The 23,701-nt window shown below is 42.6% G+C and overlaps 1 protein-coding gene across 1 annotated transcript in view; it reads right to left on the bottom strand.

Moving 5' to 3' along the window:
* SOS1 (SOS Ras/Rac guanine nucleotide exchange factor 1) overlaps window positions 1-23,485 on the bottom strand; it is a 65,407-nt gene extending 41,922 nt beyond the window's left edge. Inside the window, exons 1-6 of the mRNA XM_084829133.1 lie at window positions 22,929-23,485; window positions 11,827-11,952; window positions 10,200-10,331; window positions 9,032-9,196; window positions 5,867-6,076; window positions 3,832-3,975 (exon numbers count right to left, since the gene is read on the bottom strand). Coding sequence (XP_084685259.1) covers window positions 3,832-3,975; window positions 5,867-6,076; window positions 9,032-9,196; window positions 10,200-10,331; window positions 11,827-11,952; window positions 22,929-23,015 — 864 coding nt within the window. The 5' untranslated portion in view covers window positions 23,016-23,485. The remainder of the gene's footprint in view (window positions 1-3,831; window positions 3,976-5,866; window positions 6,077-9,031; window positions 9,197-10,199; window positions 10,332-11,826; window positions 11,953-22,928) is intronic.
* Between the last annotated feature and the right edge of the window lie 216 nt (window positions 23,486-23,701).

The following is a 23,701-nucleotide window of genomic DNA, read 5'->3' as shown; positions in this document are numbered from 1 at the left end:
GATGAGACACTGGAAGTAGCCCAAGAAAGAAGGAAAGCAAAAGGCAACAGTGATAGGGGGAGATATGCCCAATTAAATGCAAAATTCCAGAGGTTAGCCAGAAGAGATAAGGAATTATTTTTTAACAAGCAGTGTGCGGAAGCAGAAGAAGATAATAGAATAGGAAGGACAAGAGACCTCTTCCAGAAAATTAGAAACATCGGAGGTAAATTCCAGGCAAAAATGGGTACGATCAAAAACAAAGATGGCAAGGACCTAACAGAAGCAGAAGAGATCAATAAAAGGTGGCAAGAATATACAGAAGATCTGTATAGGAAGGATAATAATACCGGGGATAGATTTGACGGTGTAGTCAGTGAGCTAGAGCCGGACATCCTGAAGAGTGAGGTTGAATGGGCCTTAAGAAGCATTGCTAATAACAAGGCAGCAGGAGACGATGGTATCCCAGCTGAACTGTTTAAAATCTTGCAAGATGATGCTGTTAAGGTGATGCATGCCACATGACAGCAAATTTGGAAAACACAAGAATGGCCAACAGATTGGAAAAGATCAACTTATATCCCCATACCAAAAAAGGGAAGCACCAAAGAATGCTCAAACTATCGAACAGTGGCACTTATTTCACATGCCAGTAAGGTCATGCTCAGGATCTTGCAAGGTAGACTCCAGCAATTCATGGAACAAGAATTGCCAGATGTACAAGGTGCGTTTACAAAAGGCAGAGGAACTAGAGACCAAATTGCCAATATCCGCTGGATAATGGAGAAAGCCAGGGAGTTTCAGAAAAACATCCATTTCTGTTTTATTGACTATTCTAAAGCCTTTGACTGTGTGGATCATCACAAATTGTGGCAAGTTCTTGGCGGTATGGGGATACCAAGTCATCTTGTCTGCCTCCTGAGGAATCTGTATAACGACCAGGTAGCAACGGTAAGAACAGACCACGGAACAATGGACTGGTTTAAGATTGGGAAAGAAGTATGCCAGGGTTGTACACTCTCACCCTACCTATTCAACCTGTATGCAGAACACATCATGCGACGTGCTGGGCTTGATGAATCCAAGGCTGGAGTTAAAATCACTGGAAGAAACATTAACAGTCTCGGATATGCAAAGGATGCCACTTTGATGGCTGAAAGCAAGGAGGAGCTGAGGAGCCTTATGATGAAGGTGAAAGAAGAAAGTCCAAACGCTGGGTTGCAGTTAAACCTCAAAAAAACCAAGATTATGGCAACCAGCTTGATTGATAACTGGCAAATAGAGGGAGAAAACGTGGAGGTAGTGACAGACTTTGTCTTTCTTGGTGCAAAGATTACTGCAGACGCTGACTGCAGCCAGGAAATCAGAAGACGTTTACTTCTTGGGAGGACAGCAAATCTTGATAAAATAGTGAAGAGCAGAGACATCACACTGACAACAAAGGTCCGCATAGTTCAAGCAATGGTATTCCCCGTAGTAACCTACGGCTGTGAGAGCTGGACCATAAGGAAGGCTGAGTGAAGGAAGATAGATGCTTTTGAACTGTGGTGCTGGAGGAAAATTCGGAGAGTGCCTTGGACTGCAAGAAGATCAAACCAGTCCATACTCCAGGAAATAAAGCCAGACTGCTCACTTGAGGAAAGGATATTAAAGGCAAAACTGAAGTACTTTGGCCACATAATGAGAAGACAGGACACCCTGGAGAAGATGCTGATGCTAGGGAAAGTGGAAGGCAAAAGGAAGAGGGGCCGACCAAGGGAAAGATGGATGGATGATATTCTGGAGGTGAAGGACTCAACCTTGGGGGAGCTGGGGGTGGCGACGGCCGACAGGAAGCTCTGGCGTGGGCTGGTCCATGAAGTCACGAAGAGTCGGAAGCAACTGACCGAATAAACAACAACATGCTTTTTTTTAGTTTTTAAATGAATTGGCCCGTGTGTTTTTTTAAAACTGTGTCGCCATCTTATGTGACTGGATTTTTTTGTTTCTAATGTATTTTATGTCTTATGATTATTTATGTCTTATTTATTTATTTATTTATTGCATTTCTATAGCGCCTAATAGCTGAAGCTCTCTGGGTGGGTCACTACAGCTAAAACTATAAAATTCAGTAACATGATATAAATGTTGAAATCTTTAAAACTACAGTATAAAACCCGAGTAAAACCCAGCAGCAGTGTAAAGATCTAGAAACCCAATAAGAGATTTAAACCAATAAAAGTGGAAAAACTTAACATGCCTGTGAGAATAAAAAGGTCTTCACCTGGGGCTGAAAATACCACAATATAGGTGCCAGGTATTTGAGGAGGGTATTCTACAACCAGGGTGCCACCACTGAAAAGGCCCTCTTGTTAGTAGCCACCCTCCTCACTTCATTTGGTGGGGGCATCCAGAAGAGGGCCTCTGAGGGTAATCTTAGGGTCTGGGCAGGTATATATGGGAGGAGATGGTCCTTCAGGTAATCTGCCTCCAAGCCATTTATGGCTCTGAAAGTTAATACCAGCACTTTGAACTGAGCCTAGAAACAGACCAGAAGCCAGTGCAGATCACAAAGCACTGGCATAATATGTTCATAGCGACAAGTCCCTGTTAACAATCTTGCTGCCCAATTTTGGACCACCTGAAGTTTCCGGACCATTTTCAAAGGCAACCCTGCGTATAATGCATTACAGTAATCCACCCGGAATGACGTGACAGCCCCTGCGGGTAAATTAAGCCATGGTGGGCGAGCATGTCATGTGAACCAGGTCAATAAGAGACCATGGTTAGTTGAAAAGGGAAGTAAAAGCTTCCAATCTACTCCTTGCATTCATGCTGGTGGAGGACATGTGCAAATGCAGCCATTGGAAGCACACCCTTTTTATCATGGTTAAAAGATAGGGAGCAGGCCACAGATGTGGGGCTCCCTTGCCCTTCCTCCCATTTCCTTGTTCGCCTTAATTATAGTTTAGCATTATATCTGCACTTGATGTTAGCTAACATTAATCAGGTTCCTCCTTAACCAAGATTTGAAAACTTGCTTCCAATTCTGGTCAGACTAGCTATCGGTTAGCAGTGGTGTAGATAAGTCTGATATAAAATTGAAGGGGCCCTGCAAGCCAACTTGTTCAACTCTCTGTGTGATACAGGCTATCCAGAGCTAGAGCATCCCCAAGAGATAGCTGCCCAGCCTCTGCTTGAAGCCCTCCTGCTAAATGGTTCCATTGATGAATTGCTCTTACCATTAAAACGTTTTTTTCTTAATTTCCAACCAAAATCTGCCCTCCTTTAACTTAGGTTCTGGGGCAGCAGAGAACAAATATTTGCCTTCTTTTATGTGACAGCCCTTCAAGTATTTGAGGAGTGCTTTCACGTCCTCCCCCTCCTCCCCCAATCTTCTCTTCTGCAGGCAAAACATACCCAGTTGCTTCAACCTGTCTTCATACTCCTGACAATCTTCACTACTCTCTTCTGAACTCATTTCAATTGGTCTAAATTCTTCTTAAAGTGTGGCACCCAGAAATGGACACACATGTCAGCCTTAACCATGGTCTTGCATTATAAGGGAAGGGAGCAGGGAACTCACACTGGAAAGGAGTTAAGGATCAGCAGCACTATACCTATACTGGAAACCTGAGAAAGCTTTACATAATAACATGCTGTTGGGTGAAACCCAGTTTTACCAACTAATATTCCTATGCAATCACCTGATTTCTAACAAGTAATTCATCCTTATATCTTGAGCAATTCATCTTTTTAGCTAATGGAAACTGCTGATAGTATGGCATTAGATTTTTTTTATATGCATGATACCCCCGTATTTATCAGAAGTACAACAATGCTGGCAACAAGCCTATGAATACTATTACGTACCTCAGCTAAATCTTCAAAACAGCTTCCTACTAAAGGATGGGGACTGCCTTCATCTGTCATTTCTACTGTGTCTTCAATATGGCCCAATAACTTCACACTAAGTTCATGAATATCTGATATCCGACTGAATATATTTTCTACATCCTGAAAAAATGGATTAATACATCATAATGAGAAGTGGGAGTTATGACTGAGCCAGTGAAATATTTGTTTGTCATTAAAGCAAGAATAAATAGTTCAAGAAGTCAGAATATATTGCAGAACCTGAAAGACTGCATACTTCATGAAGACTGTTTAAGGCATATAGAACATAACATAAAAGTACCCCACATAATGGTCTTTCATACCAAACATTCACTGTTTGGCTAAAAAACCCTGGGTTATATCCATGTTGGCTATCCACCAGGGCAATGGAAACTGCTGGCAGAAATAATTTCCCTTCCCACCTGCAGCCCGCTGGGTGACCCCCAAATCTGCTATGGAGGACTGGGGGACCCTCTAGAATAGATATGGGACACATGCAGGGGGGATGCAGGGGAGTAGAGGAAGTCCCATTGTGCAAGTGGAAGTCTGCTCATGTGATGTTGGATTTAATCCACTCTCCCCCCACTCTGTGCACAGATGTGTTTTCCCCTTAGGTACAGGGCTTTTTGGATCCTGGCCCTTCATTTGATTTGTGAAGCCACTGCTGAAAAATTCAATCCAGCAAGGGGGTGGGGCAGAGAAACAATTAGTGGAAGAAGTAATCCCATTTCAACTCATGGTTAGTAATTAAGTTCTCTTTATCCTGGAGTCTATTGCACAGGTATGTATTCTGGCACTCAGCTGCCTCCTTAAATTGGCTACTTCTAATTAGAGGAACTATCACAGATTTTTAACATTTATGCAGACATGTACAGAGAGACTGAAAATACTCTGTTCTGCATTGATATTGTGACAGATATAACATTTCCTGGAAACTTGTTTGTATAGCCTGAGCTTTGTTTTTGTATCGTTATGCTCTATTTTCACTTAATACCAAAATGTTTTTGAATTTTGTCTCAAGCAATTTAGGAACTATGAAGAAATAGGTGTAGATATTTAATCAATTATGGAAAGCTACACAGGAGAATTTTTTTTTTTACTATTACTGCCATAATATTTACATCAATTTATCTTTAACATAAAAAGGCACTTCAGTATCAGTACCATATGCTTTAAAAATTGAAGAAATGTGGAATAGATTTGAGTAATATGATTTTATTTATTTATATTCCGCCCTTCCCAGGGTGGTTGTACATGATTGTGTTTTAATATTAATTGTATTGTTGTGGGTCCTTATAACTACCACTTGAGCATAAAATATCCTCAAGAGAAAACACACAAAGCCTTGATCTCAGCATAACATTCTCTGTGCATTTACTCAATTGTCCATCTGGTGTCAAAAATAACGCATAACTACTACTAAGAGGATGTAGTTGTGCATCCACAGCAAAAACCACAGAATCACAGAAAGTGAAGGAAAATTTGTACTTCTTCCCTCTGACAAAGAGCTGCTCTTGCCTGCCAAGGACAATTACAGAGTGATAGCAGGGGCTCTCTCTTTGCTGGAAACACAGAAATACATAAGTGATAGGTGGTGGCTCCAACTACCCTCCAGCTGTCACTGCTTGCTATGAGAGCCAGTGGAAGGAGGAAGTTGAGTTTGCTCCATGCTTCAGGATTCCAAACAGGCAGAGGGAAGCTGGCTGATATATAGCCTCTCATTAAGAGTGTGAAGACGTAAACCAGGCCTCAGGAATTTTCTCGCCAATCACATGGTGACCCAATAAAAGACGTTACTTGGGAATGTTTATATATATTTGGATAAAGCTTGGGATACAAACAGTTATACCATCACTTCAAATAGCATTTATACAGTATTTGTTGGATTTTAAATGTTCGTATGCATTAGGGTTTTCTCTTAAGCTAGTACGCTCCTAGAACAGAAGAGGTTTTCCCAACATAATGTGAACTAATTTTGCAATGTACCAAAAAAAAAAATCAAAGTACTTACATGACTTGAAAAAAGCTTGGGGTTGGTAATAAAAGGTTCTCTAAAAACTTTTATTATGAGATTTAGTTCCCGTATATACTGTCGAACCTCTGCCATGAACGACTTCACAAGGTCATAGTAGGTTTGTTCTCCTGACGTGGAGGGTTCTTCATCAGATAAAGTCAGGGTACTAATATCCTCTACATCCTGATGGAACATATCCATCAACACCTGTTTAAATAAAGTTGGAAAAAAGAAAAGTAACTTTGGGGGGGAAAATGTGCAAAGTTAAATGGGAACTGGAAAAATAAAATTATTACCAGCTAAGTTGAAATTAAACAGAAGGTACACTGTGCTATCTATATATGATCTTGACACTGGTTTGTTATACCATGCATAAAGAAAAACAAAGCCTTCTGGAAACTGGCAACGCTTATGTTGTTTTTTATTCTACTAATACAGCCTTTAAAAGTACCTAGTGTTGTGACCAGAAATGGAAGAGGAAAATCCTAATGCCATATTACACAGGCTTCAATCTTCTAACATGTATGATAGAAATCACGTATAATTTTGCAAGCAATTAAGGATTCACTCCAACTATTAAACTGTGAAGAGTGCAGATTAATAGGATATAGAAGTTAAAACAGTCATTTAAAGATCAATATAAGAAAACATTGATAGAATTATTTATTTATTTATTTATTTCATTTCTATACCGCCCAATAGCCGAAGCTCTCTGGGCGGTTCACAAAAACTAAAACCAAACAACACACAATAAAACAATTTAAAATATATAGAACATTAAAACCACAATATAACAATACAACCACAATAAAACCTAGCAGCAGTACAGGAGTTTAAAATACAGATTTAAAACAGCAAAGATAAAAATTTAGAAAGCTAAAATGCCTGGGAAAATAAAAAGGTCTTCACCTGGCGCCGAAAGGAGTACAATGTAGGCACCAGGTGAACCTCATTAGGGAGCTCATTCCAGAGCCGGGGTGCCACAACAGAAAAAGCCCTCCTCCTAGTAGCCACCCGCCTCACTTCCTTTGGCAGGGGCTCACGGAGAAGGGCCGCTGATGATGATCTTAAGGTCCGGGCAGGCACATATGGGAGGAGGCGATCCTTCAGGTAACCTGGCCCCAAGCCGTTAAGGGCTTTGAATGTTAACACCAGCACTTTGAATCGGGCCCGGAAATGGACTGGCAGCCAGTGCAGCTGGAAAAGTACTGGCGTAATATGAGCTCGCAGGCCAGTCCCTGTTAACAATCTTGCTGCCCTATTTTGGACCAGCTGAAGTTTCCGGACCATTTTCAAAGGCAGCCCCACGTATAATGCATTGCAGTAATCCAGATGAGAAGTTATCAAAGCATGGATAACTGTAGCTAGGCTATCTCTGTCCAGATAAGGGCGTAGTTGGTATACCAGCCTAAGCTGATAAAAAGTGCTCCGTGCCACTGAGTTCACCTGTGCCTCAAGTGACAGTTCTGGGTCCAACAGCACCCCCAAACTACGAACCTGATCCTTTAGGGGGAGTGCAACCCCCTCCAGAACAGGTTGAATATCACCTAGCCGGGCAGACGAACCACCCACTAACAGTACCTCCGTCTTGTCTAGATTGAGTTTATTAGCCCTCATCCAGTCCATTACCGTGCCCAGGCACTGGTTCAGAACAGCCACTGCCTCACCTGGTTTTGATGAGAAAGAGAGGTAGAGCTGGGTGTCATCCGCATATTGATGGCACCTCAGCCCACACCTCCGGATAACCTCCCCCAGCGGTTTCATGTAGATGTTAAACAGCATGGGGGATAGAATAGAGCCCTGTGGAACCCCATGGTACAATTGCCATGGCACAGAGCAATAATCCCCCAGCACCACCTTCTGGAATCGGCCATCCAAGTAGGAGCGGAACCACTGTAGTGCAGTGCCTCCAACTCCCAACCCAGACAACCTATCCAGAAGGATACCATGGTCGATGGTATCGAAAGCCGCTGAGAGGTCCAGGAGAATCAACAGGGTCGCACTCCCCCTGTCCCTCTCCCGGCAGAGGTCATCCCACAGGGCGACCAAGGCAGTTTCCGTTCCAAAACCAGGCCTGAAGCCCGATTGAAATGGATCTAGATAATCCGTTTCATTCAAGAGTGCCTGGAGCTGTCCTACAACCACCCGCTCAAGCACCTTGCCCAGGAAGGGGATGTTGGCCACTGGCCTATAATTGTTAACATCCTCTGGGTCCAAGTTAGGCTTTTTCAGGAGTGGTCTAATTACTGCCTCTTTTAAAGCAGCAGGCACCACTCCCTCTCTCAAGGAGGAATTTACAACCTCCTGGACCCAGCCGGACAACCCCTCCTTGTTTGATTTAATAAGCCATGAAGGGCAAGGGTGAAGCACACAAGTGGTCGATCGGACTTGGCCAAGCACCTTGTCCGCATCCTCAGGCCTCAGTAACTGAAACTCATCCAATAAAACTGGACCAGACGGTGCTCTGAACGCCTCTACCAATGGAACTGCATTAATGGTGGTGTCCAATTCATGACGAATCTGAGCGACTTTATCCTCAAAGTGCCGCGCAAACTCGTCACAGCGTGCTACCGAGGGTTCCACCGTCTCTCTCCCTGGCCCAGAATGTAACAGGCCGTGAACCACTCGGAAAAGCTCCGCCGGACGACACTGAAGCAGCAAATTCATCAGATGAATACTCTAAAAGTATTGGTTGCCTAAAATTTTTTTTTTAATATATAAAGTATCAAGACATGTTTCAATTGGTCACTTTCAACCTCACTTTTGTCTTGACAAATCTGCTGAGAACTTAATTATGGAAAATCGTTAATCAGAATCTGGGATTCTCTTATTGACTATGTCTGACTGTATTATTTACTATTGAGCCCCATTCAAAAGCATTGATCAGTGTGCCAGTGCCACAAATCACTATCTGAAGCAATGAAGGGGCGCAGGAAGCAATTTTCAGCTGGTTACCCCTCCCCCGCAGCCTCTCAAAAACTGGCTCCACAGGGCTGGGGGGATCTTCTGGTAAAGGGGGATTGGCAAAAATATCTTCCTCATTTCCATTCACAAAAGTCTCCACTGGGTTGAAACCCCTTCTGCTCATGGACCCCTTCTGTTTGTAGAAGAGCTCTGGTGGATGCAGGCCATTTAGTAACTGCAAATATGAATTTTACCTACCTTATCAGCACACATTGCCACTTTGATGTCTTGTTTTGTAATTTCATCATGTCTTATATTTCGTACATAGTTCCCAACCAACTTTAAGATATCTGCAGAAATGTATTCTAATACTGCTACTATGTAAACAGATACTTGGTGGTCAACTTTATAACCCAGAACTTCCTGAAAGTAAGAGATAACAGATTTTAATATTTTTAGGTTATACATATACACACACCTCTAAGAAATGCATATTTCTAAACACGGAAAGATATTTAATCAAATGTCATCTAAACGTTCATTTTTAAGACAGATTTAATAGGACTAACAGCAATGTATCCAATGAAACATTTGAGTAACTGTTGACAACAGCAATGTAATTTAATTATATTTCTTATTCGTCAAATTGCACAGAAGTTATTATAGTCTTTACCTTTTTGCTGGATAACTCAAGCAAGTACAATGAACATCCTGAATCTGAACTATCAGGGAATATATAACCAGAGCTTTGAACAACTGCACATGCATAGGTGGTTAAATTTATGCTGGCACTCAAAAACGAAAGTTTTTCCCCATTCCTAAACAAGGCTGTTGCTGAAAACAGGTGCCTAAGTACCTGAAATGTTTTTTTCTAGGCCTGGCTGTACATCTTTTGAATAACAGCTGTGAACTTGAGGTTTGTAATTTACTTACCAGAACTAGCATCTCTCACCTTTCAAACAAATGTCACAAGCCCTTACACTTCTCCAGAGCTAGGAAACAGGTAATTGCACCTCAGATACTGAGTCATACTCCCAGTACCAGTCACACACATACACCCCGCCCCCAAGCATGGAAACCTTTTTCTTAGTTTGGAGCTGGGTAATGATCATTCCTGACTTCTTGCTACACTGGGAGCTCAGCATCATGTAACGCTCTCCCAAGTCAGGGGAGAAGAAGGGCTGTGTTAGTCACAAATTTTGGCTAGTTACCAGTACTAGCCAAAATGTGTGGAACGCTACTTGGAATCATTAGAAGTTAGGATAACAGACTGCTTAGATGAGATCTAGACAGACTTAAAACAAAAATGCAGGTACAGTTTTTACAAAATCAGTTTCTCTTTAGAAATCGCATCAGTTATGAAGGACAAACATGGGCAAAATGTGTTAATTTTGCAACACTTATATACTACATTCATAATACTTACTTTTAACAATGGGTGAATTTTTTCTACTGGAAGAAATAGTGGGTTTCTTCGCTTTCTCTTTTCAATTGCAGACTGTGCATCAGCTATTGCCCACTTATCAATAGGATGGGGAAAACTTTTTTGTACACGATCCTTTTAACATACACACAAAAGAACAATGGCTAAATATATAACCAGTAAATAATTTTTTCTGTCAATGTCTTAAATAATTGAAAGCTATCTAGTTAGTGTAAGGAAACAATATTTATATTCACTTTTAAAAATTCTGTACCACCCTTCACACACAAAAGTGAGTTCTAGCTGGTGTACAAAGATAAGAGAATACAACAATACAACAGAATAAAACATCAATCCATACAAATAAGAGGGATAAAACAAACCAGTCAGCTAAAACCATACCACAGTTATAAACCAATTAAAATGCCAAGGCAAATAATTACATTTCTATATGGCACCTAAAAGAATACAACACTGGTGCCACATGAATATCCCTCGGGAAGGCATTCCAGAGTCAGAGCACTGACACAGAAAAGGCCCTCTTCTTTTTGCCTTCAAATGAACTTCTCTTACTGAAGGCACCCAGAGAAGGGCCTCATCCAGTGATCTTAATGCACGGGCAGGCTCATATGGAAGGAGATGCTCCCTAAAGTATTAGGTCACAAGATGTTTAGGGCTTTAAAGGTATGCACCTGAACCTTGAACTGGGCTCAGAAGCTAAGAGGCAGCCAATGTAATTCTTTCAGAATTGATGTAACATGGCTCCACCTCCTCAAACCAGTCATAATTCTATCTATTGAACTCTGCACTAGTTGAAGCTTCTGGAGAATCTTCATTGGTAGCCCCATGCAAATCCATCCTGAAGGTTATCAGAGCATGGATCAACACAGCCATGCTCTCCACGTCTAGGAATGGCTGCAGCAGGCAAACCAGTCAAAGCTGGTCAAGATACTCTGAGCCACTAAGGCCACTTGGGTCTCTAGTGAAAATGTTGGATCCAGGACTATACCTCAAGCTGTACACTTGCTCTTTCACGGAGAGTGCAACCCCACCACAACCAGTTGTACACCAGCTTCCAGGGCCACAGAACCATCTATCCACAGTGCCTTTGTTTTGTTGGGATTCAGCTTCAGTGTATTAAGCATAATTCATTACTGAATTATATAAAAACAGAATAGCAAACAACAGTCTATACTTTTGCATATAATTTTATATACATAACACACACACACACTCTCTCTCTCTAAACATCAAAATCATCCATTTATTTGTGTGCTGCTTCTCCACAATAAAATTGTGCCCCAAACAGCTCACAACAAGGTAAGACAGAGTTGGATCCCATGGTGTCATTCCACTGATGGAATTGCTTCTGTCAGCGGAGCCAGAAGGAGGGGGCAATTCCCCCTCCTCCCAGCACACCCTCAAAATCTGCTCTGGAGGTCTGGGAAGCCCTCCAGAGCAGATTTTTGAGTGGCACGAATGGCTGCAGGGGGGAGGAAAGAGGGAGAAAGTCCCGTTGCACTAGTGGACTTCCACTAGTGTGACATTGTATTTAATCTTATATTAACAACAACAAAATAACACTGCATAAATAGTTACAACATGAATTATAAACAAACTCTTCAGGCACCTCTACATCCAGGAAACTTCTTGGTTGAGCTTGGCACAGCATGTTTAGCAACTGCAGAATTAGCTCCTCAACGTATTGTAAAGCATCTTCGGTAGATGACAGTTTAGGGTGGACTTGCATCTGAACCTAATACAACATAAAACAATCATACTTACATTTTTTACTACAGTTTTCAGGAGCATATTAGAAGATAGTGAACACTTAAAGAAGAATATAAGGTATTAAAAAAAGAAAACAGAAGACACTGAACACTGGTTATACAAATACTCAGTAACACCAGATTGGTCAAGACGCTGTTTTGTTTTAAGTTTTCTATCCCATAAAATTGTGAAGAAAATCATGAATGCATGATTATACTGTGTATCCTGAGCAATCTGTCTCAAGTTCAGCTTTCTGTAGTCATAGAGATATTCCTGCACTGGTCTTAGACTACAGACCAAGAGTGAGAAACAGAGAGGGGAACCTACATTGTTTAAACTGCAAGTGTCATATGGCTACCTAGAAGTGCAGAAAGGAAATAGGCAACTAAAAAGAGAGGACACATAGAGCTCAAGTAGCATTACAGATAAGAGCAAGGTGTATGTGGTAGAAGATCCTGGTTCACACTTCATTCGCTATGAACTCACTGACCTTGTTTGCATGTAATGACAAACCATGGTTTAATTAACCATGGTTTGTTGAATTGTGGGTTATGTGCAAACCTGGAACTATGGGTTAACTATGGGTTGTTAACCACAAACAACCCATGAAGAGAATCCATAGTTTGTTGGGTTGTGAACTATGGGTTTAAACAATGGGTTATTGCTACGTGTGAACCCATAATCATGGGTTGTTCCTGAGTTGTTTCGCCAGGCTACAGAGGCAGCAGGCAAGAGCAGTCAAAAACCCCAGCCTCTTTACATGCCAGTACTGCAGTGCTGCAAAGACAGTTGGGATATGGGATGAGGGGAGCAGGCAAAGGAAGAGAGAAACAAACCCAGGGACTAAGAAAAAAAACACCATGGTTTGTTCGATCATCTGCTAGACAAACCCTGGGTACAGCAATAAACCATGGGTTAGCGTTACATTGTGAACCAGGTCACTTGGTGAGGAGAAAGGCAGATGAGAATTTGGAAAGACACAATGTGAACCTGTGACTTGGACCTACATCTCAGGAACAGGAGACAAAGTAGTAAACCCATTCCAGATGTTTTGGACTACAAATTCCATACAGCCCAGTCAACATGGCCAATGGTCAGGGAGTATGGGAGTTGTAGTCCAAAACATCTGGAGGGCCCCAAGTTGCCTACCTGTTTATAATACTTCAGATGGCAGCTCACACATCTGAATGCTCCTCCATTAAAAATGCCTGCACATAAAATATTGTTCTATCAGAGAGAAGCATTCTAGCTAATGATGTAAGTTGACCAGTCAGATGGGCGATTAATAAATTTAATAAATAAATAAAATAAATAATAAATAATAAATAAGTTTTCTGGAAATTCTGAAGCCATGATGAAATGTATTTCAGGGAAATGCAAATGTGGGTAAAAATCAAAATACTTTATGACGTGGAGGGAGCAATCCTATGGCGATAGGTGGCCACCTCTGAACTCAGATGCAGTCACCTATCCAGTGCAGGGCAGGTCGCGTGTGGAGGGGATCTACTCCTCCATGCTCCCACTGCCCTGCATTCATCTCTAGGTGGCCGATTTTGGCTGACTAGCCCCAGGAGTTTGGAGCAGGGCGGGCGGGGCCAGATGACACATAGGAAGTACCAGCGCTTCCGCACTCCCTTCCTCCGGGAATGCTACCCTTTGCCCCGCTTTGCTCTTCCATGTTCGGCGCCCCAAGGGGACGATCCATGCTGCCTACAAGGTGGTGGGGGCAGGGAGGCAGTTTTCCAGGAACTGACCTCGGAATGCAGGCTCCAAGGTCGGTTCCTGGAAACTGAACAATCATATGGCTATCTAGACACTGTATAGTGGCCATAGGATTATGCCCTAAGAATATATTATGCATAAAATTCAACATAAAATTGTATGCTTAGTATATTATGAATTTAAAGATGTCTTTGTTTTATTAAAATAATCAGCAAATATGGCAGGTGTTGAATATGGAGTGGTAAACTGTTGCACCCCAAGATGCGTAAGTATATCTTAGTTTCTGTCAGTTTCGAAAACTGGAAAAATATAAAAACTGAAAATAGAAACCATCAACATGCACGGTCTGAAGATATGATGCAGCAATCCTGCTGAACTTAAGCAGGTCTGCACATGGTAGGAACCCATGTATATTGCCTTGAGTTCCATGATTCAATAAAGGCAGGATATACATGTAATAATAAAATATTATTTTTATTTATCTGGGTTTAGAAACAGTATGTAGACATCAGGATTATCATAAAAAACAGAAGGGACTCTTATATTTAAAGAAAAGGCTCAGAAAGTAAACCCTATAATATAATTAAGAAAGCGCAATAAATTCGGATATTCAGTTACCCTTTATAATAATATGTTAAAGATTTCAATGTTATTTCATCATATACAGCAAGTTTCATAGTAACTGAGAATTAGCCATCCTTATTAGATTTATGCCTTGCATAAATCGAATTTATGATTTATTATAGTTTTAATCCAGACATAGATTTATGTCTGGTAAATAATATATCTTTTAAATTTTAAACGTACATTATTTCTCTAATCAGAAACTGTCTGAAAGATACACAACTTCTGATTCTCAAATTTCATTTTAATCATCATGGATGTCAAAAGATGGAAGGTTTGTGCAAACTGAAAAAACCTCTTCACATGATAGCTTGCTTTACTGTGTGTTTCCACTGGATGCAGAAGACTAACCTGTCTCAGACCTACTGTCAAACCACGGGTTGTCATAATGAGAATGAGGTACAAACTGGGCTCACACATTCCTTCCTTCCTTCCCTTTCCCCCTACTTTGTGTACAAGGGGAAGAGATAAGAATCTTCTGCTTGCCGGTTGAAAAAAACTGCAGCTTCCCATTTTATTGTAGAGAAAAATTGGTTTGTATAAAACGTCAATAAGAATATCCTTGCAGGATCAGATCAGAGTCCATCTATTGTCCAACATTTTATCTTCAACAGCTGTCAGCCAGATATTTCCAGAAGCTCATAAGCAGTGCATGAAGGTGGTCATATCTGATGGTTTGTCTTGAGCATCTTGTACTCATACGTTTACCATCTCTGTACACAGAGGTCCCATTTAATTTCATGCTAGTCACCACTGAGAAACCTATTAATACTTCATGAGTGTGCCTAACCCTTCTAAAAGCCATTTAAGAGTGCAATCTTAACCCCTGATGTTGCCTGGTGAAGAGGGCTAGGATATGGAGAAAGTGCCCATCTGGTCGTGGTGGTGGTACTCTGAGGCCCCCGCTCTGAGATCATGGCGGGTGCAAAGCTCCTGCCGATGGTGCTCCTGCCAGTGGGTGCTGGCATAAGGCCCTGGCGATGGTGACAAGCCAGTTTTGGAGCCACTGGATTCACTGCCCTGGGCTGAAAATATCCTGGGGCTGCTATAGCTAATCCCCTCTGCTTTCAATTGGGTGGTGGTGGTTTAAAATACTACAGTGATCAATTGGGCTAAAAAGCCCACCGAAACTGCCACCCACTTTCTGCCCTAACCAGTGTGAGTTCACAGGGCTTTGGATGCAGAAGATCTGATGCTCTGCTCCTGCCTGGCGCACTAAGGATTGCTCTGCCCTCTAGTGGCCAGCACTACATCTTCCATTAGCTAAAATTTGTTAGGGCCGTTTGTTAGTTAATGTGGCTTGTTTGTTAGTGTGGCTGGGTTTACACAGCACAAGCCACGTTTCAACAACAACCCATGGTTCAACAACAATCTACACTCAACCTTGAGTATGGATTGTAGGGTTATGTGAACCCAGCCCACTGCATGAAGAAATATTTCCATTTGTCATTCTCGAGCTTACTGCAAATCAAAATGCAGTATTATCTTGACGCTGCTCTTTTACAATCTTTTTTTACATTAACTTCAGATCACATACAATCTCATCACATGCAGTCTTCCTTGTACAAGTACAGAATAGGATTCTGCAGCTGTTATTAACCACTAGCAATCAAACCCAGCTTTGTATGGGTTGGAATAAACCTTAGTTTGATACAGCAAAGCCTTCAAGCAAAGTTAGGCAACTATCAGAGTTGGACACATTATGCCCACCTCATCCAGGCCCACTGACACTTCAAGGCATGGCCTTGCCATGGTGCACCCCTATAACACCCTGAGGGGTCAGGTGTATAACCCAAAGCAGGGGTCAGGTGTATAACTGTGTCTCTCGGCCTACTAATCTCCTGTGGCTTGTATAGAGTGCAAAGCTATATGCTGGTTAGGGAAGTGTGCCCCTAGAGTCAGAAGATGGTATTGCAGGCTTCCAACACATGGACTTAACATTAAAATTATTTAGGAGACAATCCTATGGCTACTAGACAGCAGCTAGACAGCCATCACATTTTTCATTTCCTGGGAACTGACCTCAGAGCTAGCGCTCCAAGGTCAGCTCCTGGAAAGCTGCCACCCCACCCCACCCTTGTAGGCAGCACAGTTCATCCCCGGTTCCATACTCATAAGAGCAGTGTGGAGGGGTGAAAAGGGGGTGGCAGAAGTGCTGGTATGATGCTTCCAATGTGCTATCTGGTTCCCCCCACCCCCACTCTGAGCTGCTCTGGCTAGACAGCTGAAATCAGCCATCTAGCCGCAAATGCAGGGTGGCCACAGCGCAGAGGAGAAGATCCTCCCCTCATACTCCACCCACCCTGCATTGGATTGTCAGTCACCTCTGAATTCGAAGCGGGCTACTATCCCCATAGGATCACACCATTCATGTGTTTTAAAATCAAAATAACCCCAAGGTGCATACCCCTAGAGTCCCTTTAGAATGCATGCAAGTTTCAGGTGTCTAGGTTTCACAATCTTGGTGCTATGGTGCTGATGGATAGACAGGCATATATTCTCTTCTATTATTATAGATAACTTTATCAAATGAGCTTCGAGAGTTTTAGGCATGAGGAAAGCACCTGGCCATTTTCTGAACATATATAAGGTTAAAAAAACTGTTCCTGAAAACTTCAATGCAAGGTGAAATCTTCTTTAACCCTGTAAGATCTTATTTAGTAGCTGATGACTACAGGTTTGGCCATATAACCTGGATGGCAATAAACATTTAATGCCTTCCAACCAGGAAATTGGAGTAGTGCCGTTAAGAGATTGGCACTGAGATTACTCCAATATGAATTCACATACAGCTAGACAGGCTCACACCACATCGTTGGGGTTTGCTTCCTCCTCCATTTCCAAATGTATCCATTATTTGGGCCCTCTGTTCAAAACTGGAGACCAGATTGTTCTAATCTTTTTGTCTGCTACATAGTATTTCTATAGTGAATTAAGCTATAATCCTAAATGCACTTACTAGGGAGTAAGTCCCAATGACCTCAGTAGGTTTTGCTTCTGAGTAAACATGAGCAGGATTACACTGGTAATTCTTTCTGGCAACTGGGCTGACACCAGCTTCAGAAACTGCTGGTGTTCCTGCTAAAGGTGTTTGGAGACCATCTAGCTGTGAGTCCTGCAAGACCAAGTTCCTGCTTCTCTGCCACATTCCACCAGGCCTGGGAGGGTGAGCTCCTGACTGACTCCAGCTACAAAAGCTGCTGTTGCTGAAGGAGCCTAGAGACCATCTACCATGAGTCCTATGAGACCTGCTCCCTGCCTCATTCCACCTGCCCAGGAGGGTGGGGCCCTGACTGACTCCAGATGCAAAAGCAGCAGCTGCTGCAAGTGCCTAGAGGCCACCTAACCTGAGTCCTGCAGGATCTGGTCCCTGCTTCTTTGCCTCATCCCACCATGCCTGGGAGGATGGGGCATTGACAGGTTGACTCCAGCTTCAAAGATTGCTGCCCCTATGATTATTTTTGCTGTTGGGTTTATTTCTCTTTTTTGATCCTTGTATAACTTTTGGATTGTTTAATCTTAGTATATATTAATTGTGATATGTTTATGTGTATGATTGTCTAAATCTTGTTATAATTTGTAACTTAATTTACAAACATTATCTTGTGTAAATTTTTTGGTACCATAAGCTGCTTTGAGCATGACTTTACCAAGTAAAAGCAGGATCCAAATAAACTAATGACAACTATCAGAATGGCACCAGGCACATAGCAGATGATAATAAAAAGCAGACAACTGCATAGATCAGTTTATGATGGCAATAATAGCAGACAGTTAAGAGATACTGTTAATAATAGTAGAAAGTTAAGAGCTTATTTCTAGAAAGAAAGAAATAGCAGCCTGAATACAGATATGAAAGTTGCTTTCTGAAAGTTTTAGCCTCAAACATATTTATAAATGTCTAAATATAATGGGGGATGTCAACTTTGAGTTGACATTTTTAACCACAACCACCATGTTCCAAAGTTACAATATAAAACAATTTCAACAGCAGCAAAGTTAAATGCAACACTGTGTTTCTTAGTTTTCATCAAGACCACTGCATCACAGATAAGTTAGAATTACATGTGAGGCTTTTCTAGGTCCATAAACAAAGCAAATAAAATGCAACACGTGCCATTTATACATGACATCCAAGGTGTATTCATGCAAGTAATGGGCTGCATTCACTGATGAATGCCTGGCTTCTGAAGAACCTTGGCTTACCATAAATGAGCTTTCATGTTGGGAGCATGAACTGCTAAGCTAGGGGTACAGAACCTCTCCAGAAAGCCATCCCCCTTTTCCCAAATACCAATCATTTGGTGGTTGCCTAACTTTTGTGCAGTTTTCTTTCCATTCTAAAAGGCTAAAATACCTCTCCTAAGGCTTAGTTATTGACAGTAAGAGCTTTAAGCTAAAATATGTTGGTATTTGCCCCTACCCCTTCTAGCCATTGGAATGCACCCCCAAAAGGTTCATTAAAACAGAATTTGGCCCTTGGGATGAGAGAGATTCTGCTCCCCTGTGCTAGCCTAAACAGGAATTGAAAACTTACAGTGTTCTCCAAGCCACTGATCCTGGCTTTTCGTTCCCTTTACAAGCCAGATTCACAAAGCTGGGTTTGTTCTTTGTTCACAGACTCTGGCTTGTAAAGAAGGTGACAAGTCAGAATCCCTGGTTCAGGTGACACGGAAAGTTTTCCATTCCTGGTTGGTTTAGAGGCTTGTACTAGAGGAAGGAGCCATGCAGAAGCAAATGGGTGGCATGCATCAGCACACAGTTCATTCATGGTAAGCTAGGATTATCAGGAATCCGGTTTACTACTCTGTGTGAACACCAAAATAACCTGAAATCATTCCAGACACTGCACCACTCTCTATTATAAAATGTTGTAGGCAGAACATCCCTGTCTGGTGCTCCATATTTAAGCTGACCAATACAATGCTGAAGCCTTACTATTCCAACTGACAATTAGATTTTGACAGTTTAGGGTCATACATTTATCAGCTACAAAGATCACTAAGCCTCTAAAATAGTGAACTAAATTATCAAATTATTTCAGAGGCATTTGTGCATTTTTTCAAAGGATGTTTCTTTTACAATAAAATTTAATGTTAACTGTAATGTTTTGTGTACATAAGAGTTAACAAAAATGTCTGAGTTTTAAGACATCTATTAGTGTCTACTGATTGGTTTAGAATATTGTGGATTTGTCCTAAATGCATACACCTTTGCAGATTGTATGATCTTAATACAAGAATATTAAAATTCTTCCCCTTAAGTAATAAGCAATCATCCCCACAGTACAACAAAGCTAGATGTCCACTGCAATCCTAAGTACACCTACTTAGATATATGGAATATCGAAGCATTTATACCAAGTAAAATGTAGTTAGCACTGAAATGTTAGGAAAACTTTCAGGCTAGAATACAACTTAAACATCCAACAAGTAAAATGCACAGGAGCAGGCGAAAGCCTTATCCTGCATTTACTTGATGCACAGACCCAGGATTAAGAGACATCGGTGCAACACAGACCGTGTTTAAATCTCACTCACTGAAATCAATGGCTCAGGACCTGTGCTCCAATCAAGGACATGCCATACATACAGAAAAACATATATACAGTAAGGGAGCAATCCTATGGCCACTAGACAGCGGCTAGATGGCCACAGGATATGTTGTTTTCAGGGAACCGACCTCAGAGCCTGCACGCTGAGGTCAATTCCCAGAGAGCTTACCTCTCCTCACTTCCACACTGCCTTACAGGCAGCGTGGAACAGCCCCGTTCTCCATGCTCGCAAGAGGCGCACGGAGCAGCCGAAAAGGGGCATGGCTGGGGACGTTGCAGGGTGGATATGCCTGTATGACACATCCAATGTGTCATACAGCAGCCCCTGCTCAGCCCTCCCACAGCTAGACATAAATTTGTCTAGCCAAAAATGCATGGCAGAAGGAGGGCAGAGGGAATGATCCCCTCCGTGTTTCTCCTGCCCTGCTTTGGATAGGTGGTCGCTTCCGAGTTCAGAGGCGGCCGCCTAGCTGGATAGGATTGCACCCTAAACCACTTTTTTATGCAAACTAAACAAAATATACCATAAAGCTCATAACCTTTTCATCCTCACATTTCAGTGAATGTATAGTAGCACACTATAATAATGAACATTCTATTATCAAGGCTATAAAAGTATTGCATTCCATATTATAAAGTATCAAATAATAAAACTACAGACACGTTAATTTTTAAATGGTAATATTGGAAAATTTGAAGTTATTGGAGTTAGTAAATTGTACTGCAGTTGGTGTAATAATACTTTAAGAAAAATCACTGCATTTATGAATATCACTTTTTTACCTTAAATAAGTGTATTTGTAATGTATTTATTTGATTTGTACCCTGCCATTCTACCAAGGAAAAATAGCACTCAAGGCAGCTAATAAATTATAACAAATTATCACCTAGCCAATGCAAACATAATACCCCTAATCTCATACCCATGTTTAGAAGATAGAGTGTTAGCCTGTGGCACACCCAAACCCAGTTTGCACATAATGGTTAACTATGTATTGTTTAACTGAGTTAGTTGTGGCTGTGCAGCAGCGAGCATTGCTTCTGCTTTCAATTAACAATGTTACTGTGATGTCCAAACCGAGAACTCTGGGTTGTTTAGGGGTTAAACAACCCAAAGTTAATCCAACAGTCACCAATGGTTTGTTTCTGGGCTGTTTAACCTCTAAACAACCCAGAGTTCTGGGTTTGGACATCATGATTAAGCAATCCATAGTTAGCCTTTACATGCAAACCAGGTCTCTCTCTGTCCCACTACTTTTTTAAAGTAACCATGATGTAGATTTGTGTCTACACTGTTGTTAAAGCTAACCTTTCTTTAATGCTAACCAGTTAAATCAGGCTTGCAAGTGCTAGCTGAAATCAACAGTGACTAGAATTAAGCATGGTACTGATCTGATAAGGAGGGAGGAAGAAGACAGCTAGTGGTTAGAAGATTGGGAAGATGAAATCTGCTTTCTACTTTAATCTATTCCCTCCATTTCTACAGAAGATTCAAGAATCAGTGGGACTATGTGGAAGAATCTATTTATATATAGCATCTTATACAGTACAAAAGAAAACAGTTCCAAAGCTACAAATGAATATGATGAAAACTAAAGATAACAGGAATATAAAATATTCATATTTACTGCTGAAATAAACATAGGCATACCAACTCTGAATGTACTAGGTTCCTTACTTGTTCAGTAATCACAAAGGCCATGTACAAGTATAAGCTGCAGAAAGCCTTGGACTTGCACATTCCCCTCTCTCCTCTCCTTCTGCAAGGAGTTTGGAAGCTTTTGCTTCACAAGAGCTTATGTTGTTTAGACCCAAAACTGTGGTTATTTGTAACCATGGTTAGTTTAAGCAAACCAGCTTCAGTACTTATGATTTTCAATTGGCTTGTTTGAAACTAACCATAGTTAAGATTAGCCACAGTTTGCTGGGCTTGGGGGTAGCATATAGCTACCATGACTAGTAGCCATCGACACTTATCCTCCAGGAATTTGTCTAATCCTCTACTAAAGCCATCCAAATTTGTGTCATTACTACAGCTTGTGGTAGCGAATTCCATAGTTCAGTTACGTTCTGTGTGAAGCACTTTCTTTTATCTCGTCTGTGTCTCCCACCAATCAGCTTCATGGTGAAGAACTTCACTTGATGGGAAAATCCAAGGATGAAAACGACATTTTTATTTAAAGCTAGCCCAGTAAAATAGGAGAGTTCTATATAATCTCTTGGAAGACACAGATGTTACTAGTTCAACTGATTCCCATGTAAAATTGCATGACAGGAGTTTTGCTTCATATTCCCTGGATCTAGTCCTATACAATTTGTTGCCATATTCAACAACCCATTTTCTCACACAAAATGTTCTCCATGCTTTTTTTGTCTCTAGGCTGACACTTGGGGAGTTGGGGGGCGGGGGGAGAAGAGGAGAGACTGTTTTAAGTGGGGCTCTAGTTGCTGACCACTATATGCAGCACAGTCCATTACATGGACTCTAGATGTGGCCCAAAGAAACTCCTACTGCAAAAAAGCAGTATGCACATATATGCATGCATACAGAGCATATATGTAAAATTTGAGTATCAACGTTGACATGTGAATAATAATTGCAAGACAAATTCTGTGGAAGGTCAAGTACTCAGGGATACACAAGTGAATACTGACAGTCACCAAAATGTGACTGCCAGCATTCACTAGTTTATTTCCGAAAAGTGGGAAAACATATAGCTGTTCTCACGCGGGACTGGCAGCCTTCTCATGCAAATGTCAACAGTGACCAAACCCTAGATATTCACAACACAACACAACACGTTACCTCATCTACATGATCCTTCCCCAACCTGGTGCCCTCCGGCTGTGTTGGACTACACCTTCCATAACCCCCAACAAGCTCCGGATGGCGCCAGATTGGGGACGACACATGCACACACACAGCATGACTCTGGCCCACCTCCTCTTATTTGCATGGTCCCCCTCCCCTTCATTCTACGTTACAACCCCCTCTGGAAGGAAGGCTGCCAATTCCTCGCCGCCCGCGACGCGATGCCAGCGAGGCGCTCTGCCCCGCTCACCTTTTTCAGGGCGGGCACGAGCAGCCCCCGCCACTTGGGCGCGTTCTCCTCGCTGAAGAACTCGTACTGCAGCGGCGGCGCCTGCATCCTGCTTGCCCCGTCCCGTCCCCGGGGAGGGGAAGCGACGGGAGTCACTGCTGGGGCTGAGCCCGACGCTGTTCCCGGGCCCGGAGGAGCGGAGGTCGCGGGCAACACCCGGAACCTGAGGAGGACAGAGGGAGCGGGAGCCGCCGAGGGCGGCGGCGGCGGCGGCGGCAGCGGCAGGACCCAGCGTCGGGGGGCGGCGGCGACATCCCTCAGTCGGCCGCCCGCCGCCCGGCCCGGCCTTGCCTCACTCAGCGCCGGGGCCGGCCTGGGACAAGACACCACCGGGCATCCTTTCCCACGGCCTGACAGGACCGGGCCTGAGAGGAACAGAAGGGAAGGGAGGCCGCCCGACAGCGGCAGGGAAGCGACGGCTGCTGAGGGGACGGAGGGCGGCGCAGGGTCCCGAGCGCGGCTTTGAACTCCGGGGGTGCTTCGCTTGCCCTGACGGTTACAACCGCCCGCGCGTGCGCAGTGGGCGCGAGGGCCGATGGGGCATGCGCAGTCCGGGTGGCGCTCGCCCCCTCCCGCTGCCGTCCCACAAGCTTTTATTTGGAAGTCGCTCGCCTGTCCTTTCCCTTTCCCGTTTCTCCCCTCCCCTTCCCTCCCCTTCCCTTCAGCGCGGAAGTGAGAGCCTGAACCGCGCACAACCCTTCCTCCGTCTAGGATGGGGCGTGGAAAACCGAATG

This window comes from Heloderma suspectum, chromosome 1 (assembly GCF_057233095.1).
Source record: "Heloderma suspectum isolate Gila_16-S chromosome 1, 16-S_ref, whole genome shotgun sequence".
Taxonomy (NCBI): Eukaryota; Metazoa; Chordata; class Lepidosauria; order Squamata; family Helodermatidae; genus Heloderma; species Heloderma suspectum.
The sequence above is the reverse complement of the archived record's forward strand: the minus strand, read 5'-3'. Positions and strand labels throughout refer to the sequence as shown.